The sequence below is a fragment of the Ylistrum balloti genome, unplaced genomic scaffold (assembly GCF_031769215.1).
Source record: "Ylistrum balloti isolate Yb309-2 unplaced genomic scaffold, AGI_CSIRO_Ybal_v1 Utg371040, whole genome shotgun sequence".
Classification (NCBI taxonomy): domain Eukaryota; kingdom Metazoa; phylum Mollusca; class Bivalvia; order Pectinida; family Pectinidae; genus Ylistrum; species Ylistrum balloti.
In genome coordinates, this window is record NW_026782576.1 from 465,147 (window position 1) to 491,289 (window position 26,143).

At 36.5% G+C, this 26,143-nt stretch overlaps 1 protein-coding gene across 1 annotated transcript in view; it reads left to right on the forward strand.

The window, feature by feature from the left end:
* Positions 1–2,501: 2,501 nt before the first annotated feature.
* The window catches only part of LOC132560262 (arf-GAP with Rho-GAP domain, ANK repeat and PH domain-containing protein 1-like), a 96,771-nt gene continuing 73,129 nt past the window's right edge, over positions 2,502–26,143 (forward strand). The window contains exons 1-3 of the mRNA XM_060224924.1: positions 2,502–4,773; positions 21,504–21,598; positions 24,441–24,479. Of these exons, the coding sequence (XP_060080907.1) occupies positions 2,502–4,773; positions 21,504–21,598; positions 24,441–24,479 (2,406 nt within the window). The remainder of the gene's footprint in view (positions 4,774–21,503; positions 21,599–24,440; positions 24,480–26,143) is intronic.

The window sequence follows — 26,143 nt, forward strand, 5'->3', positions numbered from 1 at the left end:
TATTACTGTGGTTGTGTAATGGTTCTTTCATGTATAGGAAACGTGCACTTCAGCCTTCAACTCATATATATAAGTGTATTGGCTTTGTGAAAGAAAAATGAGTCATATCAATTGATAGAATTAAAAAAAAAGGTTATGAATATTTAAAGAATGAGGTTAAAGTAGATAATTAATGGACGCAGCCAAAGACGAATCCATGTCAGAAGTATTGAAAGTATTATAAAGATGAATTGTAATATTGGGGCTAATTTGTCTTCTTTAAGTAAATGAATATATCCCTTCTTGCATAGCAGTCTTAACAAATGTTGAATTCAACATTACAAGCCTTATATATTTCCATTTTATCTCTGCATGAAAACTTCGACATCTGTAACAGTGCTTATATTTTTATCATCACTACATAGCCAACAGAATCGTATGGAATCTGATTCTGAAGACAAAAGATCATACTCCTGGTCATTCATGTTAATACATCAATATCCTTGACAGAATTTCTTTGGGCATTACTGGCATTCCATTATTCCAGTAGATTTTGCTTCTGATAACTTTTCACAATTTTACGATGGCTTTCCCATGGGACTATAAATACTTTTTTCCAGACTTTGAATATAGATGTATGTTGATTTTCTAACATTTTAACTTTTAAACAGAACGGCATTGTGAGCGCTGTCAAGTTTTGTTTAAATATTTTTTGTAGGATGTGTTACAGTATTTTCCCATGTATTTTGAACCTGGGGTTATAATGTGATCTTGACAATGTAGTACCTTGTAATCTTCCTATAATCTGTTGTTTCTGATGTGTGTACTGCAGTGTTTCAGAGAAAACTGTTACCGTTTTGAAAAACAGTTTTCACAGTTAGTTGGTGATGGATTTAAATACTATGAGTTTATATATCTAATAATGTGAGTACAGTCCAATTCTCTTCAAAATGATATTGTTAAACTTTTATACCTGTCGCTCAGTCAGAGGGAGGGGTATCATTTTGTTGGTGTGTCCATTTGTGCATGCATGAGTGCAAAGCTTGTGTACAAGGTGTTTCTTAAGAATCCTGGACATATTTAGTTTTTTTATTCATAACATCACACCAGTTCTATGCTTGATTAAATTTGGTGCTGTGGTCATGCATCAGGGTTAAAGGTCAGAAGTCATGATTGACCATTTTGTAAATAAAAAGCTATCATTTTATGTAGAAGATACTTATAAATAAATGATGAAAATAAAGATAAAAGATTAGGAAGTGGGGTATATTTAGATGTTAGGCCATGCTCACTTTGTTTTCATTTTCAATTAAATTTCAGTCATTGACATAACAGCAGTAAAATTTTGAGGTTAGAGTTAACAATGCTTTGCATGATAACAGTTATCAGATTACCTTTTTGTTAAATTATAAATGTGCTAATTTGGGTGCATTTTTCTAACTCCAGCTTGTGATTGTTTCACCTGTGATGTTATTTGAACTGTTTACATGTACTGATGTTATCTATGTACAGGGACAGTGACTCGGTGTGACTAAATACTGAGATCAGTATTGTAATCAGAAGTTAACCTTTGTCTGACCAACCATTGTTGGTTGGAGTGATTATATTAGCAATAACTGTAATCTCATTCTATTAACAATCATATAAGATATTAAAAATTACTCATATATTTTATCTTACAGACGAGAGATAATAAATAATTTGGTGACAAGCTTGTGTACATTGTGATATAACAGGTTTGTTTACCTGTATATGTGATACATGTACAATCTACATTTCCACCTGGTAATTATAATAGTAGACTCCATCATTATTTGTTACTTTATCATATACACTGTGATTAGTTACCTGTGTTGTAGTTTTATTAAGATATTGAATTCTGTCACCCTTAGATCTCCTGGAGAGGAGATCAAATTTGATTCACTGCAGTTCGTATAGGGAAAAATGTTTTAAGTGTATTTGTTCATTTTCTGTTGAATTTTTGATTTTCATGATTATTTTCACATTATTTCACACCTATATGTCAGAACCTGTTGACTGTTGTTCTGAGAACTGCATCCTTTTACTTACTGAATGTTTATAGGTTCAAAAATTGACAATGGCAGTTAATCCAAGGGAGATAAGTACCATATGACTATCAATGTACAATATAAGAAAGCGATATAAGATAGCTGTATATATGAAGATATACCCCATGTTACCAATGAAATGCATTAATCATGATCATTGAAACATTAAATACTTGCTGTTCATATTAAAGCACATATGATGGAGTTGTGCTTATGAAGTTCTCTGATTACATGTATGTTGAATACTTAAATCATTCTGGTGTACTTGTATTCATCCTTTCAATCTATTGTCAGTAGTGGTATTATGTACATAAGTACAAGTACATAGAAGATTGGAGATGGTGATTAAAGAATCAGAAACCTGTTAATTCTCTGTACAGAATCAGAAATGTTACAAAGGTAAATGATCATACTTGCTTTGTTGACAGGGTGTGACCAGTTTGTGACGGGAAGATGATGGATGGAGATGGAAACGGACGTACATTAGCTACCTGGTTGGAAAGTCTTGATCTTTTACAGTACGTTCAGAATTTTATTGACGTTGGTATTTATAAGCTAGAGGACTGTGTGACCTTGGATAGTGATTTCCTCAATGACATTGGCATCAACTTACTTGGTCACAGGAAGCGAATCCTAGAACACCTACCACTGATTAACATTGATAGATATCATGAGGAGCGCAACAGGGCCAAGTCTGTACGAACATTACCACCGAATCAAGATTCTCATTTCACTTACCCATCACCTAGTAAGGGGGAAGTAACTGCTGAGATTGTTCTACCAAAGAGAAGTAAGAGTGAAAAGAAGAACAATAATATGTCACATATGTACCCAGTGGTGCAGAAAGACTTACCTCCTATATCCCCGACCACACCAACAGATCCCCCCCAGAGGTGTTCTCCTCAAAATATAGCACTCCCCATACGTGTTAAAAGTCCACCACCAATTGCAACCATGGCAACAGAAAAACATACTGCTGTGACCCCTCCTGTTCCTGTCAAACGAGGAGAAGTTCCGGTTCTCTTGCAGGAGACGGACAAACCAAAGGCAAAACCTGTGCCAAAACCTCGCAAAACTTTACAGAGTAAACAAAAAATGTCCACATCAGCATCAGCGCTGCCGTCACAGTCAGAACACTCCAGACCAGGTCTGACACGGCAGTCTGTGTCTATATCAGGTATGACCATAGAGGAATCCTCTGACTTCTCTGCAGATTCCTCATCAAAATCAACTTCCGTGGACTCCTCCTCATATCAGTCTGGAGAAGGAAGTTGTTTGCCAATGCCAACAAGTCCTCTGGATCCAGATTTAAGTTTTGTGCCTGGGACATCATGTGATCCTGATAGAAGAACCATGAGTGAAGTTTATGTAAATGTTGACATTTCTAGTGAAAATTCTGACAGGATCAACGATCCAGCAACAGATGACCACACTGTCAATACTGTTAACAATGGCAACAGCACAGGCAATGCATATGTAAACATGGATGTCTCTAAGAAGGAGACTAGTATATACGAACCTATTTGGTTTGGAAAAAGAGAACCAAGCACAACTGGATGTACTACCACTGCTTCCACACCTGGTTTTTTACCTGTATCTTGTTCAGGCAGTGATTTTAAATCAACTCCACATATTGACAGCATTGTCCCTCTGCCTGGAACAGATGTTTTTGGACATTCCACAAGTTTGAGCACCCTAGGTTCAAAATCTGCTGTGAACTCTAACACCTTTGAGTCATTTGAGGCTACAAATGATAGTGAATATGCTAATGTGGAACCCCCCACTCCACCTAAGACCAGCACTATCACATCAAATACTGTTTCCCCATTGTCTGAGTTGGATCTAGACTTCTTTACTAAAGATACACCTCCAGCATGTTCATCAAGCACTCCAAATGTGGCTGGAACCTTAAGATCTGGGAATTTGACAAACACTCAATTAAACGTCAGTAGCAACAGCGCAGGATCACCAGATGCCTCCTTTGAATTGCCACCTCCAGATTTTCCTCCCCCACCCCTGCCACCACCCCCTCCTCCATCAGACAATATGGCTGTCTTTGATCCTCTCGTGTCACAGCCTACAGTCCCTCCTGAAATTGCAATGCCCCCTGTTCCACCACGAGTGACAACAACCTCTGGAAGTTCTGGGTATGTCAATGTAGTCCCTGGCCTTGCTGCACCTACTAGTAACTCAGAGCAATCTGTTCAGTCCCCATGGCCTGCCATCCAGAATGATCTACCAGCAGAACTTTACTTCACACCAAATAAGGGGAAACCATTTTCCTCTCAGATCCACATGAATGAATCCTCAGACTATTGTTTTGCTAATTATATTACAAAAACACCAGAGAAACCTAAGCTTCAAGAGATGAAACTGCCTTCCCTGTCCACCCCAGGGCCAGACCCTTTCAAAGATGATGACCCATTCTCTGAGTTTGGAGCAGAATGTGCCAAGTTCAACCAGGGTAGTGATGACTTCAGCATGAATGCTAACACAGTGTCAACCAAGGCAGACAACTCCTTCGGTGTCTACGAATTTGCTCAAGAAGATGATTCTAATGACTTTGATCCATTTGGTTTGAAAAACAATAATCATGCACCAGGTGGTGCCACAGAATGGTCAAGCTCGAAAGTTCCATGTACACTTAATGATACTCCGCCTCCTCCCCATTGGGACAAAACTCTTGATGACCCTGGCAAAGTGTATTCCATGGCCTTTGGTTATAGTGAGTATATTTTTGATATTTTGTAATAACAAGGACTTCTTTTTAATTCCCGTAATTAACATTTTGACAAGATTTTTGCTGATTGTCACTATCAAATCATTCCATAACTTACATGAACTGTTTTGTGTGTAGACTTTCCCTTAAATATTATTATTTAACTACAGTTGAAACTCGTTGTCTCGCAATCGCTTGAGTCGAAATTTCGTGTGAGTCAAAATGATTTTCAAGTCCCATTTTTTTTCTTTCTATATCTTTGTAATTTTAGTTCGGATGACTCAAATTTCATTGAGTCGAAATTTAGGATGAGTTGAAGCAATTTTCCAGTCCCTTCTATTGTATAGTAAGGGAAAAGTCATTTATTGTCTCGAAATTAATTTTAATACATACACAAAGTAGAAAGTCACCTGTGCGTAACACATGGCTCATTATGGCGTATCGATGGTCCATCGAACACACAACCCTTGGTCTCTGGCAATTAATAAGCAGTTTAATCATCCAATTAAAGTTTGGCTTCTTAATTAGTGTCACCATCCTATAGAAGTGACTTACCTGTAAGTTAAAAATGTAGCGTGTGTACACGAAGCATGAAAGCATTTAGCCTGATTGGATGCATCTTCAGGAACGATAAATACGAAACCGTCAAACCAGTGAGAACTTTTTGACAAAATCTGATCACCATAATTCAGAGAGAAACAAATCTTAAGCTTTTTCCCTGAAGGACTGTGATCAGGAACTCCAGATTTAGTGTTTGGACATTGAAGGGCGGAAAGTATTTTTCATTCATAGGGTCTGTATCTGTGCATTCAAAGTCTAGCGCTTGTACAATGTTTTCTTTAACAGGTAAAAACTTTCTATCGCTGCGTTTTTCATGTGTTTATCTATTTGTAATAAAGTCGTATTGATATGATCTGTAGTTTTACATAAATAAATCGTTGCTTGTAGCGTATAAAAAGCAAGTTCCAATTTCGTTTTATTGTCGTACCGTAAAATAGATTATGTAAATGTGCTTGGTCAGTAAGGGTATCATACACGTGGGGGATGAAAGGACATGAATACAAATGCATTAGATTAGAGTTGTTTTGTTTCCATGTTTGGATGAATAAACAATAAAAGGAGAAAGTAGAATTTAAATTTATTTATTTACTGCCACTTCGAAAAACATCAGGAAACATATTGTCAACTTTATTTCTACGCTTCGTTTGATTCAAAATTAGATAAGTCAAAATATTTTCCAATGGTCCCTTGAATTTCGAGACAACTGTATGTTAGACATGTTTGTGAAAACTAATATTTACCCACTTCCTCATTTCAAGATGTACAACCAAGACATTTATGAAATTCTTTTTCATGAGCATGCAGTTTGTGAATGTTTATTTCCATATGAATGGCAGCTACAGTGCCTCAATAAACCTGCACCATATGTGTTCACACAAATGTGGAATTCTATACTGTTACTCAAGTTATCAGTTATTCAGTAACAATATTAAAATCTAAATTTGTATCCAGGAAGACAAAATCATGGAAGAAAAGTACATGTGTATCCATATTTGCACCATTATAAAAATTCAGATAGAAGAAACAGTTATGGACTTCATTTTATGATATATATGATTACAACAGTTGTGAAACAAGGTATGATTCAAAGATATAATCAGTCTATGATTGGAACACACAGGGGGTCTTTATTACTGTTGGAGAAAACCCAAATGGTACAGGTTGAGCTACTGACTTTAAACGTTCTCATGCCTGATCAGGAAATCAAACCCCAGTCGAGCCATGCACCATATGACCCAACAGAAGATATGCATCCATGTCCATATTTACATGTGTATATTTATATATAAATGTTATGGAGTGATAAAGAATGTACATTGTTTTTAGGGATATTTGTACCACTTGATAGCCTGAAGTTTCCCTGGTCAAATTTCCATTCAGAGATTTGTTGTTTGGTGGTCTGATTCATATTTTAAGTCTCTGTGGTACTTTTGTATGCTCCCTGAAAGTTTTAGGGGAAGCATATTAGTTGCTGCTTTTTCTGTCCCTCTTTCACGCCGTCCTTCTGTATTCAGAGCATAACTTTGCTCTCGGTTAAGCAAGGATAATGAGACATGGTGTATACTTTAATCGTATTGCAGCAATGTGCTTTATACCAAATTCAAAGTCTGTAACCCCCTCAGTTACAGATATATTGCCCTTAAATAAAATTTTGTGTTTAAAGCATAATTTTGCCTGCATTTAAACTGTGATGTATACAGTGCCAAATTCAGAGCCTGTGATTCCTGAATTACAGAGTTATTGGCCTTTGCTAAAAGTTTGTGCCTGGAGCACAAATTTAATTTGCTTGGATTATAAAGTGTAATATTTACATTGGTCATACCAAAGCATTGTGCAGTGTATGTCGGGGTCTTCAACTCCACAGTTACCAGGGATTGCCCTTTGTTAAAATTTTGTGTCTGGACTATAACTTTGCCTGTATTAAAACTAGAATACTGAAACTTTGTGGTTAAAATGGACATACTAAGAAGATGTACTGGGTATCAAATTCAATTCCTGAAACCCCCTAGTTACAGAATCAGTGCCCTTTGTTGAAATCCTCTTGTTTTCAAAATTATATTCATTTGAAATATATATCGAAATCACAAACAGTATGAAATTGATGTGTGAAGTTTTGATTGTTACACACTCTCCTTCATCAGACAGATGACCAGTATAGATTAGCTTATTAGCCCTGATGTTTAATAATTTCAAACTGAAAATATTTTGTTTGTTACATAACTCTGCCTATCAAAGGAAATAAATAAGCATTTTCAACTGGGAAAACTTCTAAAAAATCATTACAAGCTGGTGATAAGGTCATTAATACTTTTACAGTCAAAACTGTGGTACATCTGAACACATGGACTATCAATTGCAAGCGTTTAAGTGATAAGGATGAAGCATCTTTCTGATTATGATTGCCAATTTAATCAGTTGACTATGTCCAGGATGGCTGTTTCTGTAAAAAAAATAGTCTCACATTTTTACATGATGTATATATGATTATTCAGGTAAGAAAATAGTTGTTATATGGGAAACAATTCAAACAGTTGGGAGTGCCAACACCCTAGGTAAATAGTTTTGACTGCTCACTGATGACTCAATTTGGAATGGTGATTTCAACAGTTTCAAATAGAATACAAAAAAGTATATTAGTACAAAAACATGGTTAATAAAAATATACTATCAGCACATAAGATTATCAATGAGTGCAGTGTAGTATGTATCCACGAACAGTAATATATTTGTTGGAAATGTTAATACATAAAAAACAACTTTTAACTTTCCGGACTACTACTATCTTCAACAGTAATGCAGAAGAGTTGACTGTTTATCCTAAATATACAAGAAACTGTCTAAAAGTATATCCTCTGCCTATAAAACTCCATGTAACTCTACTCCTTGTAACCCTAGTGTGAGTCACAGGAAAAAAACCAATACTTTGAATAGTTTGTGCATTCACATACTTGAAAATGAAGAATTCAGTTTAAGTGACAGCTATGTACCTCAGTAAGACAAAATGTGGATATTTTTTGTGTGTAGTTAATCATTATTATTGAAATTTAGGACAATAACAAGGTTTTTCTTATATCCCCATAACAGTTGTATTGTCAGATGACAATGCAGTCACTCATAGTTTTCTGCAAATTAAAAAGATGTCAGATTGAGATATAAAAGAAATAGCAATTTTACAGTTCTTGGATTTTTTCTGAAAGAATGATAAAACTGGTTTGACAGGGTGTACCTTATTTAACCTAAGGTACCTATATATATATCCAGGTGAGGCCCAGTATGTAGGAAGTAAAATTCTGACTGTCCTCACTTTAGATACAATGTCCTGACTGAAACATAATATCGTTTTGATCAGAAAGATGGCAGAAATATTTTGAAAACTGTAGAATCTTTATTATATTTTGACAGGTTTTTGACAGCTTTATACTGTTTACTTCAATGTATAAATTATCATAGGTAATGGTAATATGGTGTATTTATGCAATTCAATAATTTCAAATATCTCACATCCACACCTGTTATCATTTTCTCTTAACTCTTCCTATTTTGGTTTCAATCTTCTTCAGTTTCCTTCCAAATTGTTCATGGAACTTGCACCTGTTCAGACTATGAACCCTCTGCTCTAACATCATCTGATGTAATTATTCAACTCTTTCAATATTTCCCACTTTCTTTGATTCTTAAATCTTTCTTGCATCCATTCACGTAAAAGCAGACAGAAATGAATTAGCGGTGAAGGGGCCCCTTTCTCAGGGTCCAGGGGCGAAGCCTTGTAGGAGGTGGGGGATCCTCCAAAAGCTGGAGTGAAATTAGAATAATTTTGGAACATTTTCTTCAGGTTGGTATATGTAATGTCAACAGAATAGAAGTTCTGATAACACAGCCAGTAGAAGATTAGAGTGTGACATTTTAATGACTACATGATCACCCACATCAGACAAATGACCAGTGTGGATTGTACTAGCAGTGATGTAGTATATGCACTATAATCGTATGTACACTAAGGTTGAAAATTGGGTGACAAGATGGTAAACAAAAATACACCAGATGGTAACCATATACTGTAGTCAATTAACCCACTCTTTGTTTAACACTTGCTCATACATGTGAGAGAGTCTGTGGCCAAACAAAACATACTTCCTGTTTTAATCCTACTTTTATATTTTGTGCATTCCCTAAACTTTTTAAGGACTGTTAAAGTCAAGATCTCTCTCTGATATAAAATCATATAAAGGTATTTGTTTAAATAAATTTTTTACCGGCCAATCTGTTCTGAATTTTTCCGACATGTTACATGTTTGTTTGACTTAAGAAAACTGACATTTTATATGCAAACAATATCCATTATCTCTTTGATGTATTCACGAACACGTATTGCTCCTAGAGAAAATGATTTCCTTTATGTAAGAATTTTTTTTTTCTTAAATTCCCTTCTGCATTTTAGTTCGGTGATATTGTATATAATACTAAGTCCAGTCATTTCATATGTACATGAATGGTTGGTGGAGGAATGTTTCTAAATGGAATTATGTCTCAATCTTTGGCAATTTAAAGCAATACAATATGTATAAATACCCTTGCTAAGGATTCATATACCTGTAAAGCCTTATATAATCATTCCCATGTTATATTCAAAATTAAATCAAACTGAAATACAAAAAAGCTGTTATATTGCTACAGCTGTAGTCATGGTAACAAAGTCCAGACATACAGTATAATGTCTTGTAATCAGGTGTCAGTTATAAGATATGTTTAAGTCAGTATTACTGCATATATACATATATGTGTGGTCAATCTTTGACTGCAGAATTTGGTCATCTTGTCATTTGAATAAAATATATAAATTTTTAATGTAAATGAATTAACACTTACCAAGAGAGCAATAGACCTGTACAAGCTGCATCTTTTTGGCATGTACAACATTTCTTTTTCGATCAACGCCATAAATTCAGTCATTTAAAAGCTGTAAAGTTTACCCCATTTGGAGCCCCCCTAGTATTATGCACTATGTGCATGGAATCTCTATCTAAGCTTCAAAGTACTGCAGAAATAAATTTTTGTCTCCTGTCACTTAGTGTTACAGATTTGTATGTGTGTCAGATAGCATTATATTAAACACATAAATAAAACACAGTACACATATCTACACCCAGAAGTCCAAAACCAATACTGTCTAATTCTGATCAACTGTTACATGGTGATCGAAGAATTTTTTACAATGTCCTATAAACTGTTCTAGTAGTGTGTATAAATTTGTTTTGGCGTCAGGTATTGAAATATCCCATTGTTGTAATATACCATTATCGTATGTTTGGCATTGCTTTAGTGTGTTGACTCGGACTTTTTATCTTTTACTTCACTCTTATTTAATCAGCTTTTGTTTCATATGCCACGTTTAATGTTTTGCTTATAAAAGCCTTTAAACTTGTTAAGGAATATTCCTTTGTTTGTTATTGTTCTCTGTTGATATGGTATTTTGCTGCACCAAGTAAAGTGCAATCACTGTAAGTTCAATAGACAAGTAGTTTCATGGGACAAATGGTATCAGTCTTATTGGACAGTATTACATGGTTTGACTGTGAGAAACTGGGACAAATGGTATCAGTCTTATTGGACAGTATTACATGGTTTGACTGTGAGAAACTGGGACAAATGGTATCAGTCTTATTGGACAGTATTACATGGTTTGACTGTGAGAAACTGGGACAAATGGTATCAGTCTTATTGGACAGTATTACATGGTTTGACTGTGAGAAACTGGGACAAATGGTATCAGTCGTAGTGGACAGTATTACATGGTTTGACTGTGAGAAACTGGGACAAATGGTATCAGTCTTATTGGACAGTATTACATGGTTTGACTGTGAGAAACTGGGACAAATGGTATCAGTCTTATTGGACAGTATTACATGGTTTGACTGTGAGAAACTGGGACAAATGGTATCAGTCTTATTGGACAGTATTACATGGTTTGACTGTGAGAAACTGGGACAAATGGTATCAGTCTTATTGGACAGTATTACATGGTTTGACTGTGAGAAACTGGGACAAATGGTATCAGTCGTAGTGGACAGTATTACATGGTTTGACTGTGAGAAACTGGGACAAATGGTATCAGTCTTATTGGACAGTATTACATGGTTTGACTGTGAGAAACTGGGACAAATGGTATCAGTCTTATTGGACAGTATTACATGGTTTGACTGTGAGAAACTGGGACAAATGGTATCAGTCGTAGTGGACAGTATTACATGGTTTGACTGTGAGAAACTGGGACAAATGGTATCAGTCTTATTGGACAGTATTACATGGTTTGACTGTGAGAAACTGGGACAAATGGTATCAGTCTTATTGGACAGTATTACATGGTTTGACTGTGAGAAACTGGGACAAATGGTATCAGTCTTATTGGACAGTATTACATGGTTTGACTGTGAGAAACTGGGACAAATGGTATCAGTCTTATTGGACAGTATTACATGGTTTGACTGTGAGAAACTGGGACAAATGGTATCAGTCGTAGTGGACAGTATTACATGGTTTGACTGTGAGAAACTGGGACAAATGGTATCAGTCGTAGTGGACAGTATTACATGGTTTGACTGTGAGAAACTGGGACAAATGGTATCAGTCGTAGTGGACAGTATTACATGGTTTGACTGTGAGAAACTGGGACAAATGGTATCAGTCGTAGTGGACAGTATTACATGGTTTGACTGTGAGAAACTGGGACAAATGGTATCAGTCTTATTAGACAGTATTACATGGTTTGACTGTGAGAAACTGGGACAAATGGTATCAGTCTTATTGGACAGTATTACATGGTTTGACTGTGAGAAACTGGGACAAATGGTATCAGTCGTAGTGGACAGTATTACATGGTTTGACTGTGAGAAACTGGGACAAATGGTATCAGTCTTAGTGGACAGTATTACATGGTTTGACTGTGAGAAACTGGGACAAATGGTATCAGTCGTAGTGGACAGTATTACATGGTTTGACTGTGAGAAACTGGGACAAATGGTATCAGTCGTAGTGGACAGTATTACATGGTTTGACTGTGAGAAACTGGGACAAATGGTATCAGTCGTAGTGGACAGTATTACATGGTTTGACTGTGAGAAACTGGGACAAATGGTATCAGTCGTAGTAGACAGTATTACATGGTTTGACTGTGAGAAACTGGGACAAATGGTATCAGTCTTATTGGACAGTATTACATGGTTTGACTGTGAGAAACTGGGACAAATGGTATCAGTCGTAGTGGACAGTATTACATGGTTTGACTGTGAGAAACTGGGACAAATAGTATCAGTCTTATTGGACAGTATTACATAATTTGACTGTGAGAAAAGTTGGCAGTAACAAGTTATAATGGGACAAATGATGGCACTACAACAAGATTTTACTTGACAAATTATGACATTATGACATTATTTTATGGGACAAAAGATGGCAATATAACAGGGCTTTATGGAATGATTGGTGGCAACATTACACGATTATCTGGTCCATATGATGGCATCTGACAAATTCTAGCAGTATAACAAGGTTTTATAGGACAAATGGTGGTAATATATGTAAGGTTTTATGGGACAAATGGTGGCAATATATGTAAGGTTTTATGGGACAAATGGTGGTAATATATGTAAGGTTTTATAGGACAAAAAATGGCGGCAATATATGTAAGGTTTTATGGGACAAATGATGGCAATATATGTAAGGTTTTATGGGACAAATGGTGGCAATATATGTAAGGTTTTATGGGACAAATGGTGGCAATATATGTAAGGTTTTATGGGACAAATGGTGGCAATATATGTAAGGTTTTATGGGACAAATGGTGGTAATATATGTAAGGTTTTATGGGACAAAAAATGGCGGCAATATATGTAAGGTTTTATGGGACAAATGGTGGCAATATATGTAAGGTTTTATGGGACAAATGGTGGCAATATATGTAAGGTTTTATGGGACAAATGGTGGCAATATATGTAAGGTTTTATGGGACAAATGGTGGCAATATATGTAAGGTTTTATGGGACAAATGGTGGCAATATATGTAAGGTTTTATGGGACAAATGGTGGCAATATATGTAAGGTTTTATGGGACAAATGGTGGTAATATATGTAAGGTTTTATAGGACAAATGGTGGTAATATATGTAAGGTTTTATAGGACAAATGGTGGTAATATATGTAAGGTTTTATGGGACAAATAGTGGCAGTATAAGGTTTTATAGGACAAATGGTGGTAATATATGTAAGGTTTTATGGGACAAATGGTGGCAATATATGTAAGGTTTTATGGGACAAATGGTGGCAATATATGTAAGGTTTATGTGACAAATGATGGCAATATATGTAAGGTTTTATGGGACAAATGGTGGTAATATATGTAAGGTTTTATGGGACAAATGGTGGCAATATATGTAAGGTTTTATGGGACAAATGGTGGTAATATATGTAAGGTTTTATGGGACAAATGGTGGTAATATATGTAAGGTTTTATGGGACAAAAAATGGCGGCAATATATGTAAGGTTTTATGGGACAAATGGTGGCAATATATGTAAGGTTTTATGGGACAAATGGCTGCAATATAACAAGGTGTCATGAGACCTATGGTATTGGTAAAAATTTGTTATATAAGGTCTTAGTGAAATTTCACATGATATATCACTGGGATGACTTTATTTCTTAGGAATTTTATCAAACTTTCAAACAAAGTCAAAGTCATCATGACTACAGCTATTTTTTCTAGAAATTTGTTTTTTGAAATTCTTTGTGACTGATGCTTTTCTTGAATTCCCTAGTACAAAATTCAAAACAAATTGCACACAGGTGACTCTGGCTGTTGTTGAACATGGTTCCAGATTGCCCACAGTTGGTTCTGGCTGTTGTTGAACATGGTTCCAGATTGCCCACAGTTGACTCTGGCTGTTGTTGAATATGGTCCCAGATCTCCCACAGTTGGTTCTGCCTGTTGTTGATCATGGTTCCAGATTGCCCACAGTTGGTTCCGGCCCTTGTTGAACATGGTTCCAGATTTCTCACAGTTGGTTCTGGCTGTTGTTGAGCATGGTTCCAGATTTCCCCCAGTTGGTTTTGGCTGTTGTTGAACATGGTTCCAGTGTTCCCACAGTTGGTTCTGGCTGTTGTTGAACATGGTTCCAGTGTTCCCACAGTTGGTTTCGGCTGTTGTTGAACATGGTTCCAGTGTTCCCCCAGTTGGTTCTGGCTGTTGTTGAGCATGGTTCCAGATTTCCCCCAGTTGGTTTCGGCTGTTGTTGAACATGGTTCCAGTGTTCCCACAGTTGGTTTTGGCTGTTGTTGAACATGGTTCCAGTGTTCCCACAGTTGGTTTCGGCTGTTGTTGAACATGGTTCCAGTGTTCCCACAGTTGGTTTCGGCTGTTGTTGAACATGGTTCCAGTGTTCCCACAGTTGGTTCTGGCTGTTGTTGAGCATGGTTCCAGATTTCTCTCAGTTGGTTTCGGCTGTTGTTGAACATGGTTCCAGTGTTCCCACAGTTGGTTTCGGCTGTTGTTGAACATGGTTCCAGTGTTCCCACAGTTGGTTCTGGCTGTTGTTGAACATGGTTCCAGATTTCTCTCAGTTGGTTTCGGCTGTTGTTGAACATGGTTCCAGATTTCTCTCAGTTGGTTCTGGCTGTTGTTGAACATGGTTCCAGTGTTCCCACAGTTGGTTTCGGCTGTTGTTGAACATGGTTCCAGATTTCTCTCAGTTGGTTTCGGCTGTTGTTGAGCATGGTTCCAGATTTCTCTCAGTTGGTTTCGGCTGTTGTTGAACATGGTTCCAGATTTCTCTCAGTTGGTTCTGGCTGTTGTTGAGCATGGTTCCAGATTTCTCTCAGTTGGTTTCGGCTGTTGTTGAACATGGTTCCAGATTTCCCCCAGTTGACTCTGGCTACAAGTATAGAGGACCCCGATACAATGGAGACTGCCAAGGCATTTTGAAACCATGTTCCATTCAAAACAATATTTTGACTCTATGCCTCATATATATACAGTCAGTCATAGTTTTGTTAACTAACTCTCATACATTGCCATTGTAAAATTCCTTTTTTATTTTAACTGCTGTTAAGTTACAGGAAAAAGGATGTAATGTGATGATATAATTGATATTTTCCTTGATGTGAAAAATGAAAAGAATCCAATTATAAAGGAATTAGAGTATTTCTATTGATGAAAAAGTATGGAAACCCCTTAATAAGAACCATGGTTAAAACGGTACACATGAGCAGAAGTTCCACCTCTAGGTCCAAGGAGCTCTAGGTCCAAGGAGAATACCATACAATATGCAATTTTAGGAAATCTTGCCTCAGGATTTGCAGCTCTTTCTTAAACCTTGCTGATATCTATGAATGTTTATACTGATATACCTGTATGTAATTATGACACATTATTGTGGCTAGACATGTGGTATTTCATACACCTGTGAAAAAGTATAATCCGTATTGTTATTGAACTTTTCCATGGTCAAGTGCTTAGATATGGCTGGTTAAGTAGGAACGAGATAACAGTTTTACGATATCAACACATAAGAAATCAACCTTGGTCATTATTTTATGTTGTGTATTTATAGGTATCATATAGTTAACAGTGTTGTTATACGGAACTTTCATTTTTATCTTTCATTGATTTCTCTTGAAATTGAGTATTTCATAATCATGACGTACCAACCAGGTAGTGTTTTCTTCCTTTATAAACATGGTGTAACTGGGTCACATGTACATGTACAGGTATATATGTAGTACATACTGCATATCACACAGCAGACCAGCATTTTAGGTGATTATATCTGAACATCTTGATTCATCTACTGCTATAGTACATCATAGCTGTGAAATTCAAGATGTGTAGATCAGCATGGCTGTGTAAATCTAAGAGACATACAAGTCGAAACTGTCAAAATGTTTAGTGTACCAGAGACATGGATTTAGCCATTCCTGTAAATTAGTAAACATTTGGTAAAAGTGTTCTTTGTGATGAAATGATGGATATCAATGGAATGTTTGGACACCGTCCCTCTGTCAGTAGTGATACATATTCCTGGTCAACTGGTAAGTCTTCATTTTTGCTGTCAACAAGTTGTTACAAAAAACATTCTTTAAATTGATCCTAGATTTTTTAATGATATCCCAACATTTATGAAATGCTGCCAATGAGATTTGAATTGAGTTGTGAGATGTTAGGTACTTTAAATATTATTTCAAAATAAGATATGTTCATAAAAATAATAATTTTGACTCACCTGTGTGTTCTAATAATAAAAAAACAACTGCTAAGGTCAAGAACAGAGTATGTTGTAAAAATGAAGCATCCCTGTCCTAAGGTGTGAGGGAAAAGGCAAAATGATGGAGAAATATTTCAATTTTTAAAAAAACATTTTCACTGAAAATTTGGGAAGTATTTTATAGTAATATTGGAGAAAAGGTTTCTGATCAAAGAAATTGTTATAGGCAAAGTCTAGAAGAAAATTATCATAAGCTACAGGTACACCTCAAACCAGAAATACATATTCTATCATCAGTAGATGTTCCTCAGACAGGAAGTCCATTATGAGTAGATGTTCCTCAGACAGGAAGTCCATCATCAGTAGATGTTCCTCAGACAGGAAGTCCATCATCAGTAGATGTTCCTTAGACAGGAAGTCAATCAATAGTAGATGTTCCTTAGAATGGAAGTTCATCATCAGTATATGTTCCTTAGAAAGGAAGTTCATCATCAGTAGATGTTCCTTAGACAGGAAGTCCATCATCAGCAGATATTCCTCAGACAGGAAGTCCATCATCAGTAGATGTTCCTTAGACAGGAAATCCATCATCAGCAGATATTCCTCATACAGGAAGTCCATCATCAGTAGATGTTCCTTAGGAAGGAAGTCCATCATCAGTAGATGTTCCCCAGACAGGAAGAATATCATAAGTAGATGTTCCTCCGACAGGAAGTCCATCATCAGTAGATGTTCCTCCGACAGGAAGTTCATCATCAGTAGATGTTCCTTAGACAGGAAGCTCATCATCAGTATATGTTCCTTAGAAAAGAAGTCAATCAATAGTAGATGTTCCTTAGAATGGAAGTTCATCATCAGTATATGTTCCTTAGAATGGAAGTTCATCATCAGTATATGTTCCTTAGACAGGAAGTCCATCATCAGTAGATATTCCTTAGAGAGGAAGTCCATCATCAGTAGATGTTCCTCAGACAGGAAGTCCCATCATCAGTAGATTTTCCTCAGACAGGAAGTCCATCATCAGTAGATGTTCCTCAGAAAGGAAGTCAATCAATAGTAGATGTTCCTTAGAATGGAAGTTCATCATCAGTATATGTTCCTTAGAATGGAAGTTCATCATCAGTATATGTTCCTTAGACAGGAAGTCCATCATCAGTAGATATTCCTTAGACAGGAAGTCTATCATCAGTAGATGTTCCTAAGACAGGAAGTCCCATCATCAGTAGATTTTCCTCAGACAGGAAGTCCATCATCAGTAGATGTTCCTCAGACAGGAAGTCCATCATCAGTAGATGTTCCTTAGACAGGAAGAATATTGTTAGTTGATGTTCCTCAGACACGAAGTCCATCATCAGTAGATGTTCCCCAGACAGGAAGTTCATCATCAGTAGATGTTCCTTAGACAGGAAGCTCATCATCAGTATATGTTCCTTAGAAAAGAAGTCAATCAATAGTAGATGTTCCTTCGAATGGAAGTTCATCATCAGTATATGTTCCTTAGAATGGAAGTTCATCATCAGTATATGTTCCTTAGACAGGAAGTCCATCATCAGTAGATATTCCTTAGAGAGGAAGTCCATCATCAGTAGATGTTCCTCAGACAGGAAGTCCCATCATCAGTAGATTTTCCTCAGACAGGAAGTCCATCATCAGTAGATGTTCCTCAGAAAGGAAGTCAATCAATAGTAGATGTTCCTTAGAATGGAAGTTCATCATCAGTATATGTTCCTTAGAATGAAAGTTCATCGTCAGTAGATGTTCCTTAGAAAAGAAGTCAATCAATAGTAGATGTTCCTTAGAATGGAAGTTCATCATCAGTATATGTTCCTTAGACAGGAAGTCCATCATCAGTAGATATTCCTTAGAGAGGAAGTCCATCATCAGTAGATGTTCCTCAGACAGGAAGTCCCATCATCAGTAGATTTTCCTCAGACAGGAAGTCCATCATCAGTAGATGTTCCTCAGAAAGGAAGTCAATCATCAGTATATGTTCCTTAGAATGGAAGTTCATCATCAGTATATGTTCCTTAGACAGGAAGTCCATCATCAGTAGATATTCCTTAGACAGGAAGTCTATCATCAGTAGATGTTCCTCAGACAGGAAGTCCCATCATCAGTAGATTTTCCTCAGACAGGAAGTCCATCATCAGTAGATGTTCCTCCGACAGGAAGTCCATCATCAGTAGATGTTCCTTAGACAGGAAGAATATTGTTAGTTGATGTTCCTCAGACACGAAGTCCATCATCAGTAGATTTTCCTCAGACAGGAAGTTCATCTTCAGTATTTGTGCTTCATACAGGAATCCTGTGTTATTAAAATCAGATTCAAGTCAAATATTTTGACATAAACAGGAATTTCACTATCAATTTTACCAATAAAAGGGGTTGACTGTCACTCACAAGAAGTCCACAAGCATTGAATATACTCAAACAGAAAGTCCATATGGGTGATGCATTCGTACAGGAAGGTAGTCCATCCTAACATTTATAATCAGACAGTAAGTCAACCATTGATATTTATACGCAGACAGGAAATGCACCTTCAATAAATTTACTAAGACAAGAAGGTAGTCCATCAATGACTATACTCAAACAGTAAGGAAGAATTTCACCAAGATAGCTGTACTTAGACAGGAATTCAATCATCAGTAAATGTATTTACACTTTAAGACCATTTTCAACAGATGTCCTCTCACAGTAGATCCAATTTCAATAGATGTCCTCACATAGAATGTCCACTATCAATAGATGTCCTCTCACAGTAGATCCAATTTCAATAGATGTCCTCACAAAGAAAGTCAACTGTCAATAGATGTCCTCACATAGAAAGTCCACTATCAATAGATGTCCTCACACAGAAAGTCCACTATCAATAGATGTCCTCACACAGAAAGTCCACTATCAATAGATGTCCTCACAAAGAAAGTCAACTGTCAGTAGATGTCCTCACACAGAAAGTCCACTATCAATAGATGTCCTCACACAGAAAGTCCACTATCAATAGATGTCCTCACACAGAAAGTCCACTATCAATAGATGTCCTCACACAGAAAGTCCACTATCAATAGATGTCCTCACACAGAAAGTCCACTATCAATAGATGTCCTCACAAAGAAAGTCAACTGTCAGTAGATGTCCTCACACAGAAAGTCCACTATCAATAGATGTCCTCACACAGAAAGTCCACTGTCAATAGATGTCCTCACACAGAAAGTCCACTATCAATAGATGTCCTCACACAGGAAGTCCACTATCAATAGATGTCCTCACACAGAAAGTCAACTGTCAATAGATGTCCTCGCACAGAAAGTCCACTATCAATAGATGTCCTCACACAGAAAGTCCACTATCAATAGATGTCCTCACACAGAAAGTCCACTATCAATAGATGTCCTCACACAGAAAGTCCACTGTCAGTAGATGTCCTCACACAGAAAGTCCACTGTCAGTAGATGTCCTCACAAAGAAAGTCCACTATCAATAGATGTCCTCACACAGAAAGTCAACTGTCAATAGATGTCCTCGCACAGAAAGTCCACTGTCAATAGATGTCCTCACACAGAAAGTCCACTGTCAATAGATGTCCTCACATAGAAAGTCCACTGTCAATAGATGTCCTCACATAGAAAGTCCACTGTCAGTAGATGTCCTCACAAAGAAAGTCCACTGTCAGTAGATGTCCTCACACAGAAAGTCCACTGTCAGTAGATGTCCTCACAAAGAAAGTCCACTATCAATAGATGTCCTCACATAGAAAGTCCACTATCAATAGATGTCCTCACACAGAAAGTCCACTGTCAATAGATGTCCTCACACAGAAAGTCCACTGTCAATAGATGTCCTCACATAGAAAGTCCACTGTCAATAGATGTCCTCACAAAGAAAGTCCACTGTCAATAGATGTCCTCACATAGAAAGTCCACTGTCAATAGATGTCCTCACATAGAAAGTCCACTGTCAATAGATGTCCTCACATAGAAAGTCCACTGTCAATAGATGTCCTCACACAGAAAGTCCACTGTCAGTAGATGTCGTCACACAGAAAGTCCACTGTCAGTAGATGTCCTCACACAGAAAGTCCACCGTCAATAGATGTTCTCACATAGAAAGTCCACTGTCAATAGATGTCCTCACACAGAAAGACCACTATCAATAGATGTCCTCACACAGAAAGACCACTATCAATAGATGTCCTCACACAGGAAGTCCAATGTCAATATATAGATGTCCTCACACAGGAAGTCCAATGTCAATATATAGATGTCCTCACACAGAAAGTCCAATGTCAATATATAGATGTCCTCACACAGGAAGTCCACTATCAATAGATGTCCTCACACAGGAAGTCCACTATCAATAGATGTCCTCACACAGGAAGTCCAATGTCGGTAAAATGTCTTCAGACAATCAAACATAAAATCAGCTTCCTGATTGACTTTACCTGTATCTGCCATTGTTAGTTGTAATGTCAAAAATTTCACTGTGTAGAGAATGATATAAAAAATTATTACAGAGTTTTAATTTACTTCCTTGTCAAAGGTAAATGAATAAGATTAATGGCATAAATATTTCATGAAATGGAATCCTTTGTTGTATCACTTTTACATTTCTACCAACTACTAGCACTGACACTATATATATGTCAGTTATCATCTCATAAATGCCAAGGTGAGCTTTGGAAATTTGTACAATGTATTCCAATTTAAAGTGAGAGACAAACGAACAAAAATGAAAAGTGGTATATCATAAGATATAAGTAAATATCAGTTGTCACAAGCTTCATTGTAAATTAGCCTATGATTTATGCCAACTGAAAGCAGTACAATTCTAAAATGTACGTTGAATCAAAGTTATTAGTGGCTGATGAGAAGTCAAAATGAACAACATAATGCTTATATTTTGATAGTATTTTTTTTTATTTTCAGATGATCAAAGTACTGATGAGTCCATGTCTGATTTAGATGAACAAGAAAATGTTGAAGGTGTAAACTTACCAGTGATTCTCTCCAGTCCCGTGTCTGTAAGTTAGAAATACTTAGACCTGTGTTGTTTATGAGGATCTAACCTATACTCTATTGACCTTGAGGGTTGGGATGACCTGCAGCCAGCATGTATTTAGATAGAATAGGTTAGCATGTTTTTAGATAGAATAGGTTAGCATGTATTTAGATAGAATAGGTTAGCATGTATTTAGATAGAATAGGATAGCATGTATTTAGATAGAATAGGATAGTATGTATTTAGAAAGAAAAGGATAGCATGTATTTAGATAGAATAGGTTAGCATGTATTCATATGGCTCATTCAATCTTTGTAAGTGAGTTTTGAAATGTTTTAGTATCCAGCTGTGTGTTAGGTATCTCATATCCAGTGTCTCCCAGCTGTATGTTAGTTATCTAGTATCCAGTGTCTCCCTGCTGTATGTTAGTTATCTAGTATCCAGTGTCTCCCAGCTGTGTGTTAGTTATCTAGTATCCAGTGTCTCCCAGCTGTATGTTAGTTATCTAGTATCCAGTGTCTCCCAGCTGTGTGTTAGTTATCTAGTATCCAGTGTCTCCCAGCTGTGTGTTAGTTATCTAGTATCCAGTGTCTCTCAGCTGTATTTTAGTTATCTAGTATCCAGTGTCTCCCAGCTGTATGTTAGTTATCTAGTATCCAGTGTCTCCCAGCTGTATGTTAGTTATCTAGTATCCAATGTCTCCCAGCTGTGTGTTAGTTATCTAGTATCCAGTGTCTCCCAGCTGTGTTTTAGTTATCTAGTATACAGTGTCTCCCAGCTGTGTGTCAGTTATCTAGTATCCAGTGTCTCCGAGTTGTATATTAGTTATCTAGTATCCAGTGTCTCCCAGCTGTATGTCAGTTATCTAGTATCCAGTGTCTCCCAGCTGTATGTCAGTTATCTAGTATCCAGTGTCTCCCAGCTGTATGTTAGTTATCTAGTATCCAGTGTCTCCTAGCTGTGTGTTAGTTATCTAGTATCCTGTCTCTCCCAGCTGTGTTTTAGTTATCTAGTATCCAGTGTCTCCTAGCTGTGTGTTAGTTATCTAGTATCCAGTGTCTCCCAGCTATGTTTTAGTTATCTAGTATCCAGTGTCTCCCAGCTGTATGTTAGTTATCTAGTATCCAGTGTCTCCCAGCTGTATGTTAGTTATCTAGTATCCAGTGTCTCCTAGCTGTGTGTTAGTTATCTAGTATCCAGTGTCTCCCAGCTGTATGTTAGTTATCTAGTATCCAGTGTCTCCCAGCTGTATGTTAGTTATCTAGTATCTAGTGTCTACCAGCTGTATGTCAGTTATCTAATAACCAGTGTCTCCCAGCTGTATGTCAGTTATCTAGTATCCAGTGTCTTCCAGCTGTGTGTTAGTTATCTAGTATCCAGTGTCTCCCAGCTGTATGTTAGTTATCTAGTATCTAGTGTCTACCAGCTGTATGTCAGTTATCTAATAACCAGTGTCTCCCAGCTGTGTGTTAGTTATCTAGTATCCAGTGTCTCCCAGCTGTATGTTAGTTATCTAGTATCCAGTGTGTCCCAGCTGTGTGTTAGTTATCTAGTATCCAGTGTCTTCCAGCTGTGTGTTAGTTATCTAGTGTCCAGTGTCTCCCAGCTGTATGTTAGTTATCTAGTATCCAGAGTCTCCCAGCTATATGTTAGTTATCTAGTGTTCAGTGTCTCCCAGCTGTATGTTAGTTATCTAGTATCCAGTGTCTACCAGCTGTATGTTAGTTATCTAGTATCCAGTGTCTCCCAGCTGTATGTCAGTTATCTAGTATCCAGTGTCTCCCAGCTGTATGTTAGTTATCTAGTATCCAGTGTCTCCCAGCTGTATGTTAGTTATCTAGTATCCAGTGTCTCCCAGCTGTGTTTTAGTTATCTAGTATCCAGTGTCTCCCAGCTGTATGTTAGTTATCTAGTATCCAGGGTCTCCCAGCTGTATGTCAGTTATCTAGTATCCAGTGTCTCCCAGCTGTATGTTAGTTATCTAGTATCCAGTGTCTCCTAGCTGTGTGTTAGTTATCTAGTATCCAGTGTCTCCCAGCTGTGTTTTAGTTATCTAGTATCCAGTGTCTCCCAGCTGTATGTTAGTTATCTAGTATCCAGTGTCTCCCAGCTGTGTTTTAGTTATCTAGTATCCAGTGTCTCCCAGCTGTATGTTAGTTATCTAGTATCCAGTGTCTCCCAGCTGTATGTTAGTTATCTAGTATCCAGTGTCTCCCAGCTGTGTGTTAGTTATCTAGTATCCAGTGTCTCCTAGCTGTGTGTTAGTTATCTAGTATCCAGTGTCTCCCAGCTGTGTTTTAGTTATCTAGTATCCAGTGTCTCCCAGCTGTATGTTAGTTATCTAGTATCCAGTGTCTCCCAGCTGTATGTCAGTGTGTCCCAGCTGTGTGTTAGTTATCTAGTATCCAGTGTCTTCCAGCTGTGTGTTAGTTATCTAGTATCCAGTGTCTTCCAGCTGTATGTTAGTTATCTAGTATCCAGTGTGTCCCAGCTGTGTGTTAGTTATCTAGTATCCAGTGTCTTCCAGCTGTGTGTTAGTTATCTAGTATCCAGTGTCTTCCAGCTGTGTGTTAGTTATCTAGTTATTGTTAAATCACTTCTACATGCTTACACATTAAATCATTTAACAGTAGTAAAAAGTACTAGGCTGAAATGCTTTACCTACTAAGAGTCATTGTTGTGCTTCCTGTTGAAGGTTGTTATTCTGAAAACAAGTGACTTGTGATATGCAGTGCCAGTAGAAATTTTCTTACTGGAAAGTGAAGATACTCCGTCTTCTTTCTGCTTTTACTTTGAATCAAACAAATAATTCACACGTTAAGGAGAAAGTCGTATTTATACCAGCATAATTTTAAATCTTTCAGAGGCCAATATCCATTGTATCTGATGACGAAATACTGCATGTATGTATTGCTATTGAAGAACTGACAAAGTAATAATAGAAACCTCTGTATTAATACCTCAAGTCAGAAATGCTTTCTTATATATCCAACAATATGAGCATGTGTTGTAGTAAGTGTCCTTTCCTACCATCAGATAGTCTTATGTGTCGTTTAATCATGATTATTAGTGTTGTGATACCATAATACGCCATCAAATTTACAACTTTTTCCTCTGTCATTTGAATGTTTGTTGTTCCTGATTCTATTTTGATATTCGTGATCAATTATTTCTTATATTTTTATAATATTCTTATTGAAGAGCTTTTTGCGCTTATAAGAGCATATTGCACCAAAATATGATTAGGCAATTTGCACTTTCTGTATGTTGTTAATATAGAAATAATTGTGAATAGTTGAATTCATCATGGCCAATAGTAGTTCAGAATTGATGCAAGGCAAAAATTTTTTGACACAAAAATAAGTATACGTGTATACGATTTTAGCAACGAAAAAGTGAGAAAAAGAAGATATTGTTAGATTAATTAAAGACTCCTTAATTTGTTGGACAAATTTAAGATTTCATGATTCCTTAGACAAATTGAAGACTCCATGATTTGTTAGACAAATTGAAGACTCCATGATTTGTTAGACAAATTGAAGACTCCATGATTTGTTAGACAAATTGAAGACTCCATGATTTGTTAGACAAATTGAAGACTCCATGATTTGTTAGACAAATTGAAGACTCCATGATTTGTTAGACAAATTGAATACTCCATGATTTGTTAGACAAATTGAAGACTCCATGATTTGTTAGACAAATTGAAGACTCCATGATTTGTTAGACAAATTGAAGACTCCATGATTTGTTAGACAAATTGAAGACTCCATGATTTGTTAGACAAATTGAAGACTCCATGATTTGTTAGACAAATTGAAGACTCCATGATTTGTTAGACAAATTGAAGACTCCATGATTTGTTAGACAAATTGAAGACTCCATGATTCCTTAGACAAATTGAATACTCCATGATTTGTTAGACAAATTGAAGACTCCATGATTTGTTAGACAAATTGAAGACTCCATGATTTGTTAGACAAATTGAAGACTCCATGATTTGTTAGACAAATTGAAGACTCCATGATTTGTTAGACAAATTGAAGACTCCATGATTTGTTAGACAAATTGAAGACTCCATGATTTGTTAGACAAATTGAAGACTCCATGATTTGTTAGACAAATTGAAGACTCCATGATTTGTTAGACAAATTGAATACTCCATGATTTGTTAGACAAATTGAATACTCCATAATTTGATAGACTGTTTGTAGATTCCATATTTTGTAAGATTAACTTACAAACTAGTCTCCTTAATTTGTTAGACTTATTATTGACTCCATCACATTGTATTGTCTAATTGATGTCTTTATAGTATTATATCATTTACAATTTAATCTTCCTATATTATATATACCTAACTGAACATTGCCATGTTCAATATATGTACATTCAATATGTCAGAGTACTGCATTGCTAGAACAAACCATTTGATGAAACTAAAATACATGAAATCACATCTACATCCCTCTGTCATGAATTTACAATTCTAGTAAACTTTCCAAATTATAAATCCTTGAAAAAAGAATTGAATTCTGCTATATAATGAGTATTTCTTTACTTGAAA